Source organism: Colletotrichum phormii, assembly GCF_030913505.1.
Source record: "Colletotrichum phormii strain CBS 102054 chromosome Unknown BDP81scaffold_5, whole genome shotgun sequence".
Classification (NCBI taxonomy): Eukaryota; Fungi; Ascomycota; class Sordariomycetes; order Glomerellales; family Glomerellaceae; genus Colletotrichum; species Colletotrichum phormii.
The window spans coordinates 2281743-2302242 of NW_026851447.1; the positions used below are offsets into that span (position 1 = coordinate 2281743).

General features: G+C 53.2%; 2 protein-coding genes across 2 annotated transcripts; one reads left to right on the forward strand and one right to left on the reverse strand.

Annotated features, from left to right (window-relative positions):
* The first annotated feature begins 1403 nt into the window (after nucleotides 1–1403).
* On the forward strand, nucleotides 1404–1859 carry BDP81DRAFT_185695 (uncharacterized protein). The gene has a single exon (XM_060582347.1). The coding sequence runs from the start codon at nucleotides 1548–1550 to the stop codon at nucleotides 1812–1814; it is 267 nt and encodes an 88-aa protein (XP_060448553.1). The 5' UTR covers nucleotides 1404–1547; the 3' UTR covers nucleotides 1815–1859.
* A 46-nt stretch (nucleotides 1860–1905) lies between these two features.
* BDP81DRAFT_447530 (uncharacterized protein) lies at nucleotides 1906–3416 on the reverse strand (the record flags this gene model as incomplete). The annotated part of the gene is made up of 4 exons (XM_060592195.1): nucleotides 1906–2878; nucleotides 2941–3020; nucleotides 3073–3264; nucleotides 3342–3416. The coding sequence occupies 4 exons, from the start codon at nucleotides 3414–3416 to the stop codon at nucleotides 1906–1908; spliced, it is 1320 nt and encodes a 439-aa protein (XP_060448554.1).
* Between the last annotated feature and the right edge of the window lie 17084 nt (nucleotides 3417–20500).

Genomic DNA, 20500 nt, shown 5'->3' on the forward strand with positions numbered 1-20500 from the left:
ATCAAGGACATACATCAACTCTACTCGACGAATACTCTCAACACCATTCCCCTCTCGGATGATCTACATCTCCAACTACCAGAATAGAGCGAGAGTCCCGACTCACAACCGCGCGACTTACGACGCATCCTCTTATCAACACCATCTACCATCTCATCTCACCCGAAGAATCTCATTCAGGCGCAATCAATTTAACCATCGGAACCAAAGAAAACATCACCAGCACCAACAATAACCTAACAAACTAACATGCGAACCCCTTGAACTAACACCGACGCTTCTGCAAGGCAACGTGTCACGACTTACAACGAACAGCCAAACACCTCACTCAACAACATCAAAGTTCTGACTTACACAGGCTAAAATCCCCATCGTCTGGTCATGCGTCCCCCTTTTTAGCCTCGACCGGACTCGTCAAACCTTTTCCCTCACATTCACTCATCTCACTGAGGTTCATAAAAGGGACAATCGGACGCGAAATTTTGATTAACAAGTCTTGATTTTTTCCTTTCTGACTGACCAAGTTTCAATTCCCAAAACTGTCCCATTTGTTTCTCATATCCCTTTGAATACCAACACAATACACAAGGGGGGAAACACGTAAAATTACATATGCACAACCATCTCGTCGTCCCCTCTTCTTCCCCTTTATCCTCCTTTTCCCCCGGTTGTTCCCCCTTCGTCAACCCTCTCTCCCTCTCCCCTGAGGAATACATTGTTCTAGGGAATGCGCCGCCCACCACCAGACAGGAAGAAATCGTCGACTTCGTGCTGTTGTTGTTACAGGGAATGTTTTGTTTTCCGGGTTGCGCCGTGAGGCCTTGAAGAAAAAAAAGCAACGGAGAAGAATTCCAAAGCTGCCCAAACCCGACCGAGCCTTTCGTGTATCAGGCATCGATGACGGTCCCTTTTCTTTCCCCTTTTGCCCTGAGCCTCTTCCATCCTCATTATCGTCCTTCTCCCGTCCCCATGCTTCCCCCCCTCTCCCCCACCAAGGTCGTAAAAGGGCCGTCAAGATTCGGATATCGTCAAATGATTCCTAACATTCCAGTGGCTTTCCCCATCCGCCCGCCCGGCTCCGGCTGTTATGCTTTCGTTGCATCGTATCATCGGGTGCAATCCATCCGACATGGTCGAAGGAAGCCCGATGAGAAAGGAGTGACAAGAACTGAGGAACTATTAAATAAGACAGCACAAATCGCCGTACCGAGCTCCGAAAACCCCTTGAGTACCCCCGAACAAACAAAAACAAAATTATAAACTCGAAGCGACAGAAAGACCACCAATGATATATCCTGGATGAAAAACAGATGCAAATGTTCCGGGTCGACGGGGTAATAGTATGTGCTTGACAAAGGAAACGGTGCGGTGCCCGAGGGCAGAGAGCCACGGAACGAATCGAGGCGGCAATCGAAGCGACAGATCCGGTGATCGTCCTTTTTCGAAAGATTTGGCGTTGACACACGGCAATGCGAAATGTGCCGGCAATGGTGATGGGTTGGTTGTGTGAGTGTTGGAACCCAGAAAACAAAATACCAACTTGATGTATGCTTTTGAGGGTTTGGTTTGACCCGTTCTGTTTCTTTTTTCTTTTTCTTTCCTTGCGTCTGATCCCTTTTGGCCCGTTGAGACTGCCCCAAGGGAGGAACGACAGGCGGGCACTGGGCCTCGAGGCGTCTGAAACGGCTGATCCTCTTCTTTTCAACAATCGACAGCTCGGTTCTGTGGAGCCCGCGTGGTATCTCCTTCTCTTTCAATCAACGAGGTGGGGGAATATGTTAAAATCAAATCGACGTCAAAATTTCCCGTGGTAGTACAACAAGGGGCGCCCGAAGAAAGCACCGATGGAAATGATGAAATTGGTATCGGGAGGCAGGGATGCCTGGAGTGGCGGCGGTCTGGCTCTTACATGTTCTCGATCCGTGCGGACGGGAGCTGCATTGAAGGGTCCTCGAACTCGATCTTGGGGCCGCCCCATGGGTCGTACACGCCGGAGCCGTAGGTCGGCAGCTGGCCGATCGTCGCAACCTCGACCGGTGCCTGGTACGGGACGCCGTTCCAGTACTCTTCGGGCTGGGTCTGGGGTGTCGGTGAGGCGTACTGGCCGACTTGCTGAGGCGGAGGCTGCGGTGCCTGAGTCGGAATCGGTTGGGGGGTATGGATCTGCTGCTGCATCTGGTGGTGCGGGTACGGGACCATGCCGGCTTGTTGTTGCTCGATGACGGGGGAGGCATGATGCAAGGCATACGTGGCTGCTTGGGTTGGCTGGTGAGTATAAAACCCTTCCTGCATGGATGGGCTCCTACCCGATGCTGCCGAGAAGCTGCTCGGGCTGCTTTGGATGGATTGGTTCATACCAGGTTGAGAGTACGGTACATCAACCTGCGGCTGTTGTTGCCGGGGCACTTGTCCGTACTGTTGGGGCATGGCCGTGTTCATGGTAGCGACCCCCGGGTTGCCCTGCTCCGTCACGTAGTACGAGTGCTGGCCCATGCTGGCGGTTCGCTGCAGCATGTGAACACCAGGGTGTTGCTGCTCGTGGACCAGACCGTGGACCTCGTGTGCTCCGCCGGAAGAAAGGCTGTGGCGGTGCGCGCCGTAGTGTTGCTGTTGCTGCTGTTGAGGCATCGGGTAACCGTTCATGTGCTGGCCGAAGTCGGCAAATGAGGCAGCTCGGTGCATGGCATGACCCATACCGGGGTGGTGGTTCATGGCCATCACGCCCTGAGGAGGCCATTGCATGCCGGCGTGCTTCGGGGTCGAAGGAGACTCGCCACTGTCGGAGTCTGATGTGCAGTCGTCCAAAAGCTCGTTGGGGTGGAGGCCACGTTGGTGAGATCTTCTCTGGTGCTTGACCATGGTGGTCTTGCGGCAGAAGCTGTTCAGATGATTAGTGTCAACTCCATCACGCAAAGGGAGAGCCCTAGGCTCGAGATCTACCTCTTCAGGCAGCCATCGTGGGCGCACTTGTAAGGGCGTTTGCCAGTGTGGATGCGGCGATGTCTGGCCAAACTCGAAGACTGTTCAGGTTAGTGCCTGTTGGGACATGTCGCCATCAGAAAAGGATCATACATCAGAGAATCGCTTGCCGCAGCCAATGTGCTGACACTGGTGAGGCTTCTCTCCCGTGTGGGTGCGGATGTGGACAGTGAGAGCACTCCGTTGGATGAAGCTCTTGCCACAGCCGGGCGTTGTGCAGGAGTAGGGACGCTCGTTGGTGTGAATGCGGTAGTGTCTCTGCAAGTCAGACTTCCTGTTGAAGCTCTACAAGATGTTGAGGTCAGATCCGTCCATGTCACATCACATCAGTAGCCAAGTCGGCCCTGCGGTTCGGGACTCACCTTGTTGCACGACTGCCAGTCGCACTGGAAGGGGCGAGCAGTGGGCTCGTTCTCGACAAGCTCCATGAGTTCCATTTCTTTGGGTTTTGTTTGTGTGTTGATCGGATTACCAAGATGCGGACCGGTGCAGTAGCTGTACTACTTATATACTTCCGCGGCGAAGGATATTAAAAGGTGTCTTGAATTATCGGGTGATGAAGGACTCCGGAGCAGAAGAAGCAAGGGTAGGCGTGGGTTGATGTGTGTACTATGGTACCCCGGTTCGGAACGTTGCTTAAGCGGGATGCTCAATGCGGGTTCTCTGTATGCAGACTCCCGAATCGTCGTTCAAGGAATGACGGGTTGGGACAAGGAGGCAAGGGTGGAGAGAATCTGTGCCGAGAAGTAGGAGGTCGACGACTGGAGACAGGAACGGGTGCGGCGTCCAGCGCAAGGTTGCCGAAGATGAGCAATGTTCGAAGCGTTGAAGACGACGGTGCGTTCAAGAGCGTTGAACAATGCAAGGAGAGGGTGGACGGATGATGTTAAGAGAGAAGAAGATGATGAGGAAGAGGCCTGAGCTTGGTTGGGGGTGTTGGTATTAATCAGGCGTGGTGGCGGAGGTGAAGGGGGAATCTGACACTCCTCTTGAGGTCGATAGGAAAAGAGATGGAGATTAAGATGTGTGAGAAGGAGAGTAGTAGGTATGAGAGAGGAAGGGGGAGTGAAGCTGGTAGGAAACGATCAGCTCAAGATAACCCAAGGTACGACGAACTGATGAAGGCCAGGAGGTGGAATGGGTTCATAGCGGGTGGGAGTAGCCTTCTTTAAGACAGCCACAAGTGTGGACGTACCAGAAGGTGGGAGGGTCCTGGTGCACAGGCACTAAAATTCTCCGTCTTCGATGAAAATTAGCCACCTGACTGGAGGATCTGTTGCGAGTGGTCGAGCGCAAACTGGTGGGAAGTGCTGATGTTGCTTGCAGGACAATCCCTTCTTCGGGCGGCGGATGAGATAAGAAGGGTGAACCAAGTTCGGGCTGGCTTGCCGTGTATTCTGTTTCGAAGTCCAAGTGTCGAGGGCCGGCGTGTGTTAAGTTTCCGAGACTAGAAGCATAATGGTGACCACCAGGAACAATGCGATCGTCGAACCTCTGAGCGCTCAGGTACGGGAGACCAAGCGGATCTTGGACGACTGGCGTCTTTTTTTTTTTTGTTGCTTGAGGGGTGTCTGGATGACAAGAAACAAACTCGAGTCTTCTACCGGCAGCTTCCTTGCTTCTATTTTCTCGTCTGGCTTCTCTTCAACGACTCGCGCAGAAGTGTGCACAGAGCTCTTGATCGTCTCCGAAGGTGAGGAGGAGCCAACTGCAATATGGTCTAGACAGACGGACCGCGAGAATCACCCAAGTGGGGGGCCGAAGGAAGGTACTAGGAAGGACGTCTGAGGCTCTTCTCACTCTTTCTCGTGGTGTGTGTGGTGAGGCTACTTTGGGCGAGATGCCAGGATGTTGCAAGTGTCGACGACGGTGAGCCGGGAATGGAGAAACCTTGGTGTCTGTGGTGAGAGTCGAGTAGTGTGTGTCGTGGTGGAGAACTGACGAGTGAACGACAGATTTGAATGTTTTTTTTTTTTTTGTTATTGTTGTTCAATCGACTTATGAAGGATGACGACGGTGATAGTATGGTGTTGTTGGTTGAATTGTAGTTTACCCTCAGGAACGACAAGGACGAGTGGGATATGCCCGGCACAAGACGAGTCCAAACACAACAGCGTACTTTTGGCTGAAGAAACGAAACAATGTGGGAAGTTGAGATGAGGTGCAGTTGCGTGCGTGTCGTTGGTGTATGTGAGAGGTCGTGGCGCTATGTTATACTACAAGGGGCAGAAGAGAGACGATCGCAGGCCCAGTCCAAGATTATCGTGGAGGCGTTGCTTTATGAGCGAAAGACGTGAGGCGTCTGATGAAGGTATATATTATCGGCAGCAATATAGCATTGCATTCAAAAGAAGTGGTGCTTCTTTGCTCTGCTGGAGCGGGCAGGTTGCTCTTCCAGGGGCCCCTGGAACGAGGTATGGATTCTGAGCAGGGGGATAGGGGAGCTGTGGAGGGGTGGAGTGAGGTACGCCTCTAGGTACCTGAGGTAGTACCGATTGGGCCCTTTCTTATTTTCGACGGTGCAGACGGGTAAGAGAGAGGAGCAAGGCAGGGGTACCGGTAGGGTAGGGTAGGGTAGTGGGAGGGGAGAGGGAGGAGGAGAGAGGAGGAGTACCAGGAGGAGGAGGGTAAGGGTAAGGTAGGTCGAGTGACTTTTGGCATGTACCGTAACCGGCGTCGTACCTCGCCGGCGGGCCTTTGGTGTGGGAGACGCTCGAGCGCTGGCAGGCCAGGTAGGGCCGGCCTGGTTTTGCTACAGAAATTGATTAGATCAACCGAGAGGAGAAACCACGCGCCAGACTTAGATGGCGGACGGCCCTGCGGGCGTGGCGATCCTTAGAACGGGGGAGTAGGTAAGTCGTTCTGTGCGCCAGGTCGCAGACGTTCAAAACGGAATAGCCTCGATATAAATATATTATACGTTTGTGGCTGGCAGTGATGGGCTGTCCGGAGAACGGGACAGAAGGAGTTGAATATGAAAGGAAGACGTTGTTGGCGGGCTTGTATTGGGCGAATGGGAATTTTGAGTTGAGGGGGAATGATTGAGTGAGAGAAGCTGCAAGCGCACAAACACACACCTGCAGGTTGAATGATTGTCTACTCCTACTGTTCGCTGGCTATATGCCGGGACCGAGAAGTCCGCACAACACACAGCGTCCGAGCAAGTTCAATTGCACCTGGGGCAGGAAGGCGGGAAAACGGGTGATGAATGGGAGTGATATCCGTAGGTCAATGGACCCTCAAGATGTACACAGCTCGAAAAGCAGGCAAGAAGAAGCAAGGCCCCAATGTGACGAGTCGAGGCGGCAGAGTAATGATGAGACGCTCTAGGTATGCCGGTAGCAAGGGCCTCTAGTTTCTACTCTCCTCTCGGATCGTCTGTCCGTGGAGGTAACCGTTGGCAAGGTGTATGAGAAGAGGGGATAAGTTTGCTTTATGTTGCAAAGAAGGAAGAGAGATATGATACAAAAAAAAAAAAAAAAAAAAGAGACCTGGGTATGGTTGGTACTGTATGTAGGTACTGCACTGTACGGTACACCAGCACAGAAGCAATGAACAAAAATAAAAAATAAAACTGTTGGTGATGACTATGGGGGAAGGGGGACCCTGGGAAAGCGGTGCTGGTTTGGATGGAGAATGAGCAGGGCTGAGGTGACGGTTGGGGAGCGCGTCTGTGAGGTGAGGACGAGCGGTGTTGAAGATGAGATGTGAGGAGCGTTTCTTTTTCCACGACGTCTCTGCTGCTGTGCTGCTGGCGCTGGGCTGTTCTGGTGGTGGTGGTGGAGGAGGTTCCGCAAGCCACGGCCGCAATTCCCTACGAACAGACAAAGTCGGGGGTCTGTCCTCCCGGCAAGGAAGCACAGTCGTTGGGAAGAAAGCTTCGCGAAAGCCAGCCAGCAAGAGAGCCAAACGAAAAGCTCCAGCCAAGTCCGGGTCCAAGATGATGAACGAGGTTGTTTAACGTGTTGGAGAATCAAAAGAAGGTGTGTGTGTGATGTGTGTGATGGCGTCGGCGTAGATGGCGATGTGATGTGCACACACAGACAATCGGGCCCAGATGTCGACAGCAGTCAGGCGATTTGTGAAGGACGATTGACGCAAGGTATGACTGGACTGCCGGTTGATGGAGGGGGTTGAGGTTTTTTTTTCTTAGCGGGCGTTAAATGTGCGTGATGGTAGACTGCATGCTCCCAAAAGACGCAAGAAAACCACAAAGTGAAGATGATGTCCACCCCTGTCCAAACCGTAGGCGTAGAGAAAAGAGCGAGTCGAGGTAACGTCGATAATGTAGTAACCGAAACCACACGAGAAAACCGGGAACAGAAAAAGAGTGTGATGGCGAGAGAGAGAGAGAGAGACGGCAAGGCAAAGCAAGGGTCAGTCAAGCAGCAGCTGCAGCAGAAGAAGAAGAAGAAGAAGAAGAAGAAGAAGTTCAAAAAGGTGTATCCGTAGAGTCACAACATCAACATCAAAATTCAAGAAGAGGCTTTTGCCTTCCCGTTGCCGACATGCGGTTGCGGCTGCGATTACCGTTGCGCGGGCAGCCAGCGGGGCGGGGGAATTTTTTTTTTCTAACAAAGAAAGAGAGCTCCAACGTTGCGGTTGTTTCCTTTCCTTTGTGTGTATGAGAATTGTTGTTGTTGATCCTGCCACACCAGTATGAAAGTGGCAGGCAAGGAGAGGAAAAAACCACACACACACACACACACATCTACACTAGCCGTCGCAGTTGCTGAGCCAAAAACGCCACTGTGGCAGTAGCAGAGGCAACCGTGATGGATGAGACGGGGCCGTCGTCGCAAGAGTGAGTGAGAGAGAGAGAGATAGAGAGAGAGAGAGAGAGAAGCTGCTAACCCTTGATCCAGCAACAACTGCCCCATAGTCAGACTATCCGTACGTGACTACGGATAAGGGTAGCCAGTTCAAACGTTTGGGCAAAGGACGCGAATGGAGTGCAATGAAGCAAGCGAAGCGAAGCGACGGTGTAAGTGGTGCCCAAGTCAAGGTAGCATGCGGAGGGAGCCTCTTATTATTGGCGTCGTGAAATGCATGGTCAGAATGAGCTACTACGGAATGGTAGCCTTGCGTCGCCTCCAGTCCGTCCCGGTCTGGCTGTCTCTTGTTCTCCAAATGAGAGTCGTCCGTTGCGGTTTTCCTGACCCCCTTTGGTGGAGATGGGTGCAATACATGGGGGAAGACGTTGAAACCGTGGCTTCCAATGCTAGACTGAGACCGAGGCGTTTGGTTCTCTCGGCGTACCTTGTCTGTACCGGCCTCTTGTCTCTTTCTCTCTCTCCAAAGAGAATTGAAGTCTGGCGATGAAGCCCGACTGTTTGTGGCCGTTCGATAACGTCAGATACCTATCCCCACAACTGCCGACCTTGCTGAGGTCTCGCTGTCTCATCAGGTGTACGGATACCCATGGGGCGTGGAGTTGCGGATACTCTGTATAGAAAACTCTCCCACTTTTTCTCCGTGCCTAACAACCATCGATGGGAGGTGAAAACTGCCAGTATGTATCCGTACCCGTACCACGTCCCTATCCGCCCACTCGGTCGCAACCCTGCTCCATAGGAACGTCGTAATGGTGAGCAGCAGGACTCGCCCAAGTGCAAGGGCTTGATGAGAAGGAAACCCCACAAGTCGTTTCTGAGCGAGCAGAAAGAAAAAGCCAAGTGACAAAAGATACAGGCGTGGAGAAAGAGAGAGTACGGAGTACGGATACTGACTGGATGGGGGCGGAAGCTGATAACTCACTTTACCTTACGCAACAATACTGGAGTCTTGTCCCACGCCGTTGTCTTCTGTTATTCTTCTTTTTTTTTTCGTCGTCGTCGTTTCTTACAGTCAGTCTACAGGTACAGGGGCAGGCCCAGGCCCAGGCCCCAGGGTATAGGCGGGCGAGGCGACAGGGCAAGACAGAACAGTGAGAAACATCCAGCAGGTACTTGCAAGAGCCCGCAAGAGCTTCGCTCTCCCCCTGTCTGCTTCTGGTCTTTCCTCTGTCTCTGTTTCTGTGTCTCTGCCACTCACCGGGGCCGGATCCAGGGGCCAGGGGCTGAAAAGGGAGATGCGGTACGTACCCGGATGACCCAGTCAAGGTAGAAGCTCTCCTACGCCCACTCCTCCAGCCCACGCCTATCCGTAGAAAGAGATACCAAGCTGTCCCGACTCTGTCGTCGTTGTCGTCCTCACGGTACGGATACTTTGGTAGACAGTGGCCGAGAGGCACAGTACGTGAGTACGTACCCCGTACTCTTCCTCATGCTTCCTCTAAGGAGATCCACCAAGGAACCCCACCAATGACTCGTCGTTTCCCATTGGGAACGCGACGCGCGCACCTGTGGATGGGGAGGAGGAGAGGAGCTTCTCGATAGCACCGGTGCATTAAGACTTTCGGGGGATATTGGACAAGAGGGACCGAAAAGTAAGCCGTTAACTCTAGTAACTCAAACTCTCCCCCAATGACCGGGACGAGACAAGAGGCGAAAACGCTGCCAATCTCCTCGGGCTCCTCTCTCTCTCACTCACTCTCTCTCTCTCTCTCTCTTTCTCACTCTCTCACTCAGCCTTCATCCGAATATCAAGGAGATAAGGAGCCAATTTAGAGAAATGACCGAGAAACCAGGCAGAAACCTTCGTTCCGGCTTAGCCATGAAGAAAAGAGCGAGAAAATGAGAGAGACAGCAGGAGGAGACATGTTTCGCGGTTTCGGGGCCAAGTCCGTCTTCCCTGTTCCCGACCACCCCCAAGCCCGCGTGCCCGCCTATCCGTACTCAACCTCTCACTTCTTCAGCGCACAGCAGCAGACAGACGCAGTGTCCGTAGCCTGTAGGTACAATGTTCGGACACCGAGAGGGAGACGGGGAGCAGGAGAGGAGGGACAGGCACCGCCCAGGGCTTACAGAGGAAGACCTCCGCGGAAAGAGACCTTGAAGCTGTCTGTCTGCAAAGCCATTACTAGCGAAAGGCCTTCACTTCAGGGACAAGGGTCACTGCGAGGAAGGGGAAGGGGAAGGGAAGGGAAGGGAAGGGAAGGGAAGGGAAGGGGGGTGTCGCCCGAGAAAGTCTTTGCCAAGAACCAAACCTCCGGCAGGGGTGGGAGAGCATCCGCACCCGAAGGCAAAAAAAGGGATGCGGGCCTACTGCAGGCCCATGGTCGCCGGGGTCCCCCCCTTGGCTCCGAGCTGGCCGCTCCTGGGGCACACACCTTTTCTTCTAAGTGTCTTTTTCCTCTCTCTTTCTCCTAGGTACGAAGTACTCTGCCCCTCTGCTTGAGGTACGTAACTTGTCTCCCTGCTGCTCGCTCTCTGTCTCCCCCACCGCAGACTAAAGGGGAAAAAAGACCAGTTTCTCCTCCCCTGACCACCGTCGTGGTGGTTGTCTGCTCAGTGCTGCCGACCCATCCCAGGCCCAGGATAAGGTATTGTGTAGGGTTGTCCAAGAGAATGGGGACGGCATGAGAAGCCGCAGTGACAGGTAGCGAAGGTGGTGGGGTGAAGAACGAGGATGGTGTGTCATGTTGCATGTGTCGACCTGATGCTCCCTTTCCCGGTGCTTGATTCTGTCGATGTGCGTAATAAGAGCACAACTCATGAGGGAGTATTGGCGTGCTGGAGGATGGTGGATGGATGACATGTTGTAAGCTTTGCGACTGACGTAAGGCGCCTCAGTCAAGCCCGTGAAGTTAGTGATCGAAGTCGCCTCAAGAGTAGGTGAACGAACGTCTGCAGCTCAGACCGAATCGAGGAGGCTGCACTGGTGTGAAGAGTTCTGTCTGCGGCCTGCCACCTCTTGCGCTGCATGGTCGCACAAAGTCCGGTGGAGAGGACGAGATATGTTGCAGCCGCAGAGGATAGATTCGGCCCCGGCTCGTCACATAGATTCCGGCAAGGTATCGATCGAATCCTTCACTGACTGACAACCGCCTTACTCGATTCTGAAATGCGTATCGACCTTCTCCTCTCAACCCACACTTTGTTGAAGGCTCTGCCCACACATCTTGGGAGTCGGGACTTATGCCCTGTGTCTGTTGCCGCCACAATCCGATTGCCTGCCTCGACCGAGTGGCTCATCTCCTCCCCACTTTCTTGTGCAGGACTGTACGGATAGTCTGTACTCTGTATCGCAGCTTTTAGAGTTTGACCAGGAATCTGCAGATGTGTGGCATCGTCATGTCATGTCAGCGCTACCACATCGCAGCCGCCCTTCGCTACGCAGCGTAATGCTTCTTCCTTGCGTCGCATCCTCGAGGTTCAGCCCGTCTATCGATCCAAGCTTGTCACAGCTGCACTAGACTGCATCCCGCATGCCAGATGACAGACAAGAAAGCTTCTTGTCCTTGTTTGATCGTTATCCGCCTTCCCCGTGGAGTAGCGTAACTTCGCGGCGCGTTCTAGTTGTCCAAGCCGATGTGCTACGTAAATCCTCTTGCGCCTTTTCAAGTTTCCGGGCGTCCCTTGACTCTTGAGTCGTCTCATGGTTTGTCGCCCCAGTCTTAAGCTCTGCAAAGCCTCGAGGCCGCGTCGGTAACCCATTGGAAAGCGGCTCTTGCTGACGAATCATATTTCGATCAGCCCGCAACGGAAGGAAATTTTATTGTGACAGGTCTCGTACTCAGCAAACAAGCATCTAGGTTATTGACGCCCGGCAGTGGCTCGTCCACATTCCAAGCTCTTATGGAGAAGGCTTGTCCCTGAGCTTGAGCTTGAGCTTGAAATAGAAAGAAAGATTAAAAAAAAGACAAAAAAAAAGCGCTCATGAGCTTACCAATGGTCCCCTCATGTGCCCCTCCTGATCTCCATCCGTAGTTGTCAAGATGTCAGTGCCGTACGTACCGCTTCGACGACGGCAATGCTGTCGTCAACTTCGCAGGTGGAGGCTTCGCCCCTCGTATGAGCATGGCCCCTCCATGCTTGGTTACATTCAAACACATCAATCACCGGGTATCTGTGGCAGCATACTCCGCCAAACGCGTGGTCTCGACAAGAGCCGTCAACGACAGCTGCTTGCCGGCGTTACATCTGCCAGACCATTGCAGTGCAAATGGATAGGCCTCAATCTAGGCTTGGGTCAGGCCAACCGTAGCCGACGCTGTTTTTTTGCCCACTTGAGTCTGCGGTGCTGACCGCCCTGGTATCTCGTCCCTAGCTCTCTTATCACTGGGCTGGTCTGGTTGCAGGCCCCTGTTCGTTGGAGACTTGCCGACATTGTCAGCCCCCAAGAAACAAACCCGATTCCTATTCCTTGACGTTGGGGGACGTAAGTACCATAGTACCCGTCGTCATCGTCTATGGCGGTGACTACTCATGCGCGGCCGGGCACCGAAAAGTGCTGCAAATGGCCCGCGTTGTTTCAAGAGTGCAGCTCCGAATGGACCTGTTTTGTTAGCCACCCTAGGATTTAGTCCTCCTCACACTGACACACTGCCTCAACGTCTTCCAGGGGGTAGGAGTCGTTGGAGCTCTTCTCCATGAAGCCCACGAGAGGAGCAAAACAGAAGTAGTAATATCGTTGTGGGATTTACCTCTCTTCGACCCCTGTCAGACGAAAATTGCCCTCCCCCCTCTTTGGCTCAAGATGCTGTCACGAATCGGAACGAATAACTCCCGTCTCCCCAGGACAAGGCATCGCTGCCAGCTTGCAGAATGGCAACGGGTCGCCGGTAGGGTCTAGCATACACTGTCATCGCCACAAATTCGAAATTTAACAAATACATACAGCAAGTGTAAGTACAATTGATATCCTCTGGCTGGATGAGAAGTCTCCCAGCGAAAACGAACCGTCAATGATTTGCTGTCTAATGGACCTTGGCCGGTGAGAATGAATGAGAACGATATCTAGTGCATGCCTTAGTAGAAGCTCTCGGCGGACGAAATGAGGGGTCGGTATGTCAAAGCCTCCATACGATTCTTGCGTATTCGATGTGAATTTCATTTTCATGTCGCGATTGTCTCTGTCCTTTGCATTAATTCGGTCAAGCATCCAGCAGCAAACCCTGGACCACTAGCACTGTCTCTCGTTAAGTCTTCAAGTGCTCAATAGGGAGCAATGGACAAGTTGTTGGAGGTGGAATAAACAACTAGGAGCGGTTGCAACCGTCCCGCGCCGCGCGAAATTCTTCACCAAGGTGAGGCAGGGGAATCCATGCTATTTGTCAATCATCCTTAATGCCCAGGCAGGGCCCCACGGCAGCTATGTTTTCACTTGGGCCAGCGCGGCCATCAACCCTCCTCGAGGACGTGCAAGGGGGGCATTGGCATGACCTTTGAACCCTCCACACCTTAAGCAGACCGTCTCTCATACCGGCTCGCATCCGAAGTGGTGTTCCGAACAGGGGCTTGCTTCGTGGAGGGTCTGATAATGGAGATGCCGTGATTTCGTCAAGCAACTCGCGAGTGTGGTGTATTCAGAGCTTGACTCGATCGGTGCGGATATCCCCTGTAGCTTACGCCTCTCTAGACGTGGCAAACCTGGGAAAAAAGGGGTCCATGTAGGCCGACTGCGGCATGTAATCTGCAAAGGCTTGAACAGCGGCGGATGCGTGTTGAAAGTCGGGCTGATTGTTTGGACATGTCATGGTCAAGCTGACCACTTTTCGCAAGTTGCAAGTCCATGGGTCTTGAACTCAAATGCCAATTTCTCAGGGGTGAGCTTGAAGGCTAGGCTGACAGCCCTAACAACGCCATCCATCGCCTGTCGCAGTTCCCCTGTGTCGCATTCCATTGCCCTGGGCTAACCTTCACGTACTTTGGATGGCCTCATTTAATCGTTGTCGTTAGTGGGAAGCCATCTGAATCTGCGGATCATCATGTCGTTCGGTCCGTTTTGGTTCAAGCTTCGATGCCTTAGAGTTACCCCAGACTCTAGGTCTCTGGATGGGCAAAGGCTGTAATATCCTGGCCGGCCACCAATGATAAGTCAGACTTGGTGCTCGTTTGGGAACCTCTCATTCATGCCGTCGGTCATAGTTTGCCAACGAGTTGCGTACTAAGCGGCATCAAAGCGGCTGTTGATAGATCGTGCGGGACTTAGTCGCAAACTGGTGTGGTCGTAATCGCACGTCAGCGTTTTCTAACCTACGCCGCTTGGAGAATGGATTCGTGCGTTTATCCCAACCTTATGATTAAGCCTCACATTGCTTTTTTTCGTCTGCTGCCGAAAAACCCCATTGTGGACTGCCTGTCACCGCGGCCACATCCCGCCGCTGAGTGGGCGTTAAGGTTGCATGGGCCATAACGGGGCTGTCTGGCCTATCCCAGTGCATCTTCGTACATCCACTGCTCTGTGCTTGGGTTTTCTCGTCTTCTCCCTCTGAAATTGCAAAGTCCGCCTGTCACCAGTCTCGAAGACGAACTCTGATAGGACAAGCGCAGCAGTTCTAGGCGTTGAACGCCCCAACGGCTTGCCGGCTGTTCACGATAGGTTTGATAATCATAATCTCCCTCAGAAGTCGGGAGAGAAGAGGCGGCTTATCAAATCGCGGCTACTCTTGAGATTGGAAGCCTCAGATAAGCACTACCAGGTCAGAGTCACTTCGTCGACCAGCCACAATGTTGGCGCAAACAGCGGCTCAGACTCGTCGTTTCCCCTGTTCGTCTTTTCGGTCGAACGTTGGATCTGCATCTGAGAAGTCGCAGGCGACAGCTACTTGTCAGAGACTAATCGAGAGTAGATTTTCGACAGTACGGATAGGTGGCCGTGCGCAGGAGGTGGGTGGTGTGAGGCGGTGGGCTTTGATAGGTCGCAGAGGAGCGGCTCACCAATGGTGGCCCTTCTTCGCCCGGTGGTGGCCTGCCTTATCAACCCTAGCTACACATCGCGGCCTCGCCCTCCTGACAGGAGTCGGTGGCATACTAAGGCCCCGTTCCGATGGAGCCCATTGGCAGTTCCTTGCAGGTTAAGTCCTCCATGAGTCCATCCGTAAGAAGTCCTGAGGTCGGGGCTTTGAGTAGCAGGCCGACCCTAGTGGACAAGGATGATAGCGCAATGCGGGATTCGACGAAGAGGTGCCGGGGAACCATACTTCGGAGCCGGAGCTGTCGCTGGTGGAGGGCTAAGAGAGCCTTGGCCAAAACTGGGCCATTGGTGATTGCCATGCACGTCAGTCGCAACCGAGCCAGCAGGGCAAAGAGTGCGAAGGCAGGATATCGTCGCCGAGGCCCCCACGACTGTTGAAGATGACCCAGCACCGTTGACCTCCACCCTGTTCGTGAAATGGTATTTTCTCGCCTGCCAGAAACCATGCCATATTGTCTAGTGCCGTTGATGCGTATCCGTACTCTCTCATCCTGAGGCTCTCGGGTCTTGCTGCTATCGATAGGGCAGTTCGGGCATGGGATGGTGGTGCGGCAGACATAGCGGCCCAAGAAGTGCTTCTTTTGGTACACCATGCTATCAGACCGGGCGTCACGGCAAGAACGGCCCCGGCCGGCCGGCTCCGCCACGCAAAGAGGCTTGAATAGCGCGAGAAGGAGGTACAAGTATCTAGAGGTCTCGACGATGGCCTCCAATGTACCACCCACAGCCCGATAGCGAAGTAGACGAAGCGGCCTTTCCTCGAGAAGGGTGTGTACTAGGCGACGAAGTGGAGTGTATCCGTAGATGGTGAAGTGTACTGTAACACGCATCGCTTGACAACCTGGTAGCTTCAGACTTCAGTGCGAGAAAATATGCTCTCCCACTCCATCGTCAACAACACGGTGAAGACCCGAGGGCGAGTAGGTGGGGTGGGGTGGGATAGCTGTCCCTGGGATGGTACCCTTATGCGTAATGAAAAGGGTTGTCGATCAATTGAGTTGGAGACGTAAAGAGCGGTGGGCACAAGAAGGTGCACGGGCGGAGGGGCCGATGTTGAGCGTCGTCGGTTGTGTACGAAATATTGCCGCTCTACGAAGTTCGCGATGTTCGTTGACGGTTGCGTGTTGACGGGTGGAGGCGGGAAGCGGGAGGGCAAGTCGGTCTAGACACGGGAAAGGAGCCAGGGATTTGGCGGCTTGCAAATATGTTTTGGGGCCAAAGAAAACGTGGCAATGGAGGGGGGAAGACAAGCATCATGGTCGTCACTTGTGTTTCCTGTGGTGTATGTGTATCGTTTTTCCTCCGGGATTAAAGATGTAAATCCAATAAGATGGACGTTGTTGATATTTGCATGTGGCTCATGACACTACAAGACTGAGTCAACTCCTTCCCTCAGCAAGGCCCCCATCAACGTTCTTGCCTTCTTGCTCCGAAATGGCTGCGCTGCAAGGAACCCAAGGCAGGTAGGAAGTCACCGCCTCTTGACGCCGTGGAGGGAAGGCACGGCTTCATTATCTTAACCGCACCTACAAGAGCCTTGCGCTTGACGGTGACAATGCTACTCCCTTTTACTATTTCGTATCCTTCCGTGTGTCGTTGCTTCCAGTCTTCTGAAAGATATCTTTCGGGAACCACCTGCATCAACAGAAACGCCATCGTCATCACAAGATCTGCCACGTTTTCTTCGAGTGCCGGTGGGAGAGAGGTCTGACTTACATGCCTTCCTTTTCCCTCTTGCCTTTTTCGCTCTTGCCCTGTTGTGCCTCGCGACTTCTCCGCAATGACCCGTCCCTGAGCCGTGCCTACCCTCTTCTTAGTGGTCAACCCATTGGTGATCAATGTCGTTCCTGCCCCACATTGGGCCGAAGAGGGCCAGTGTCTCTCTTCCCTCGGTTCCTTGCAGCAAGGCGGCCATCATTGAGGCAAGCACGGCAAGAGCACATTGCTCATTGCACCTCTCACCTCGCTGCCTCACCGCCCTCGGGCAACCCCAACCCTCCCACGCTTTCCCACGCCTTCCCACCACCCCCAAATCTGACTGAGCAAATGATCGTCCTCCAATCGACCCCACATGTTTTGAAGACTGCAACGCCTCCACGCATCTACAAAATATTTCGTCGACTCGCATCACCAGAAAAAGCCCTCAGAGTGTCACTGAACCAAATCTTGTCAATCTTTGGTTCGAAACAAATGCAGGTGGGCTAGCTTGTGTTACTACTTCCTCTACAATCCTCTTGACCGTCTTTGTGATAATCTGCAGACGCCACTTGTGGCTCTCCTCATGTGGCGCTGTGCAGCAGCAGCAATCCTCCACATTGCATGCCATGCCCCTGGACCCTCTCAGATCAGACAAGAAATTCCCGAACGCTACCAAGAGCCCCTCTCGATTGTCTACCTGCATCATGTATCGTCAGATAGTCGAGTTTTTCAACCACATTACGTCCAACTCTGGCTCAATACTGTACCTCTTACCACGCGGTGATTGGCCACTTCTTCTCCCCCATCCACCTATTCCCGTCCCGTCTCCATGGCTTGTGGGCTGAAACTATCATCCACCACCACTTCGCCTTCTCCAGTTTATGGCTTGCCTCTAACATTTCGCACAGACCCGCGCCGCTTCCTCCCTCTCGGTCCAGGGACGAAGAGAGTTGGAAAAAAGGGGGGGACCAGAGAAAAAGTGTCACTTCATTGAGTCGCAAGTGAGTGATCTGCGACCAAGATGCTGACGAAACGTGGCTGACATGCCTGGCCTGCCTGTGCTTGTTTCCTGGCCCTGTTCTGATGTGTTGGGCGTGCCTGGCTGGCTTCCTGCCCGTGCCACCGGCCGATTGTGGGGGTTGCATTCTACATGGACTCAATCACCATTTGCGTCCAATCTTCAGTCCCGAATTCTGTACTCCGTATACTATAACGAATCTGACAAGCAAATCGCAGCTCGTCAACCGGTAGAGACAGCCCACTTCGCAGACTCACCTGCGAAGTACTTGCAAGTGGCTATCATGCAAGCCAGTCTCTTCGGATCACACAATCCAGTGCGGATAAAAAAAAAGTCTCCTAAATTCCTAGCGGTCATTCCGCCGTACCCTATCCGTACGTTCGCCAGCCTCTTGTCAAAACAGGTAAAGAACCCGTGGAGAAAATGGCTAGACTCAAAAGGAATCCATCGTCTAGGGTCGTTGCTGAACAAACACTGTACGGTAGTCTCGTACCACTTTCTTACGCAATTCGACAATTGGACCGGGCGAGGTGTGCCTCGGTCACGTCCATGCCATCCCGATGGGGTAACAAGTCCATGAGGGGGAACTACTGCAGGTGCTAAACATGTCCCACTGGCGCAGTTCCTTGATTTTGCGTCGCATGGCAATTGCTCCGGCTACCACATCAAACGCCCAGAACGCAGACAAGACAGCAAGGCTCAAATCAACGCCTACTCTTCGGACTCTGGTGCCTGAGAATCTTAGTTGTGGTTGATATACAGCGAGTAGTCCGCAACGGGAAATGCCGTCTTGCGGTCTGGTCTGGTGACTCGAGTTGATGGAAGTCGTCACGCCACAAGGGGCAGGTCCCTTCAACTTCATCCGCAATGAGGGGCATAGTGTGCGCAATTGCCACACTTTCAAGTAAAACAGCACCAACTCAGACTGCTAGACACACGGCTTCATGCTCACTCGGATTAGGCGATAGGTGCGGTAAGAACATGCGGCATCACAGACAGACACACACACACACACACACACACACATACACACCATCACCTAGGTAAAATGTGTATACAATGATGCCTGTGTAGAATATTAGTGGCTCGACCTTACTTGAGCATCCTGGATGCAGGTTGGTGTGGCTGGCTCACACCATCAACACCTGCTAGACTTGCCACTTATTACAAACGGGGTTTGAATCATCGTGAAATGCCAATCATCGCTACCTTTCGTTTCAGTCTTGGTGGCAATTGTTCGGGTCAAGAGTTGACAGGATCATCGTGGGGCCTAGGATCAAGTCCCAAATGACGAAGAGGAGCATCATGAGCAAGCAAAATAAAAGGAACCGGAGAAGACGTTAGCCACCGGCCCTCACGTGGGAGTGATGATCGTCCGGGATAAAACATGGGGCCTATTCTAGGTTCGGCCTTCGAAAGCCACATGTGGCTGCTGCTAGTGTAAAACAGCACCTCAGCTCGAGAGAGGAGCTGGAAGCCTGGCGGTCTAGCTGCACCGGAGTTGGGTTGACTTAGTCTTTGTGAAATGACCTGGATGGATGATGGATTGGTCTTCTTTCTTCCGTGGACTCTAGTGCCTGGTGGCCTTGTTATGGATGGCCCTATTCGTTTGGAAGAATAAAATAGGAAATCCAAGAAGGAAGTTAGTGTCCGTACTAACCTGTCTATCATCACGATGATTGCACTTGGGGTCCCGTCCCCCCCTTGACTTTCCCAGCCACCGCTGGCCTGCTTGCGAGCTTGAAGATTTGTGGCTCGTCTGCGTGAGAGATGCTGCAGAGTGCAGACTGCAGTCGGGGGGAACTGGGGCGGAGCACCGGGGAGCTCCCACTCGTTCCAGAATCCGGCGGGCCAATGAGCAGACCCCGTAGAATCACTTGATCTGAAACGGAGCCGAAACGGGACGTATCTTTTTTATGGACATGTTCAAGTTTCTCGTCGTTGAGTCCCGTCATTTTCATCACCTGCTGACTTACCTTACCTCCGGGACATTTCTGTGAGTAAGGTACGTACTGTGAGCTGTGCAGATACCTAGAGTAAGTACGGAGTAACAAGCTACCTTATTACCTAAGATACGGTACGGATAGATACGTCTCGTCATGTCAGGCCTCTTGGGCCTACTTACCTAAACGGGCTCGACACCTGCCTTACATTCTGTACACAGGCAAATTAGGAAAGAGATGTAAGCCGTCGCGACTACTCTCAGTGGAGGCATCCCCGGCCATTGTCAAGCTAAGAGGAAGGATGTGTTCTTACTCCGTATTCCGCGCAGGTTTGACTAGGCCTGCGCTACCTGAGGTAGGAATCCTGTTAGACGCAGCTTCCCAAGGCAGTGCTTGCCACAGAACCCCCCTCATCCTCTTCCTGCATTGAGCAGGCAACCAGCGGCTTCTTCCCAGAGGCCACCAACGTGATGGGAACGACCGGATTCCCCAACAATGAACACTACTCGACAACCTCACACACCACCACCACCACCACCACCAATACCACCATCTCCGTAACCGATGCGGACACCATCCTCTCTCCCTCTGCTCGGGGCAGACCGCAGACCATCCCTCTCTGACTTTGATGACTGTCTGTTCACTGCATTGGCGAGGCCCACCACTGTGCCGTGCCGTGTCCTGAAAATAACCAGACCCGCTAGTGACAGACAATGATCCATCATCCGAGATGCCCAAGATACGGACACCGCCTGGCCAAACACCACCAAGAACGAGTCAACCAATGTCCACTTGAAAGTCGTCGACGCTGCCAACGAAGGCGAATGCTCTCCGTTCGTCATCTCGGCTGTAGCGCCCCGTCATGGTTAGCTCTCTCACTATCATCGTCAGAGACCAGGAACGTGGCGAGCAGAAAATTGATCCCTCGAACTTGACGCCACGCACATCCCGATCGGTCTTGGGGAACGGGAGCCGCGAACAGACCTCCCCGACTACTCGCTCTCGACTCGGATCTATACCCCTCTCTTCTAGACTCCACGACTGTCTCTTCCAACCGACATGC

Coding starts and splice junctions, on each gene's coding strand:
- BDP81DRAFT_185695 (XM_060582347.1), top strand. CDS start 1,548: ATGCTTTTGAGGGTTTGGTTTGACCCGTTCTGTTTCTTTTTTCTTTTT.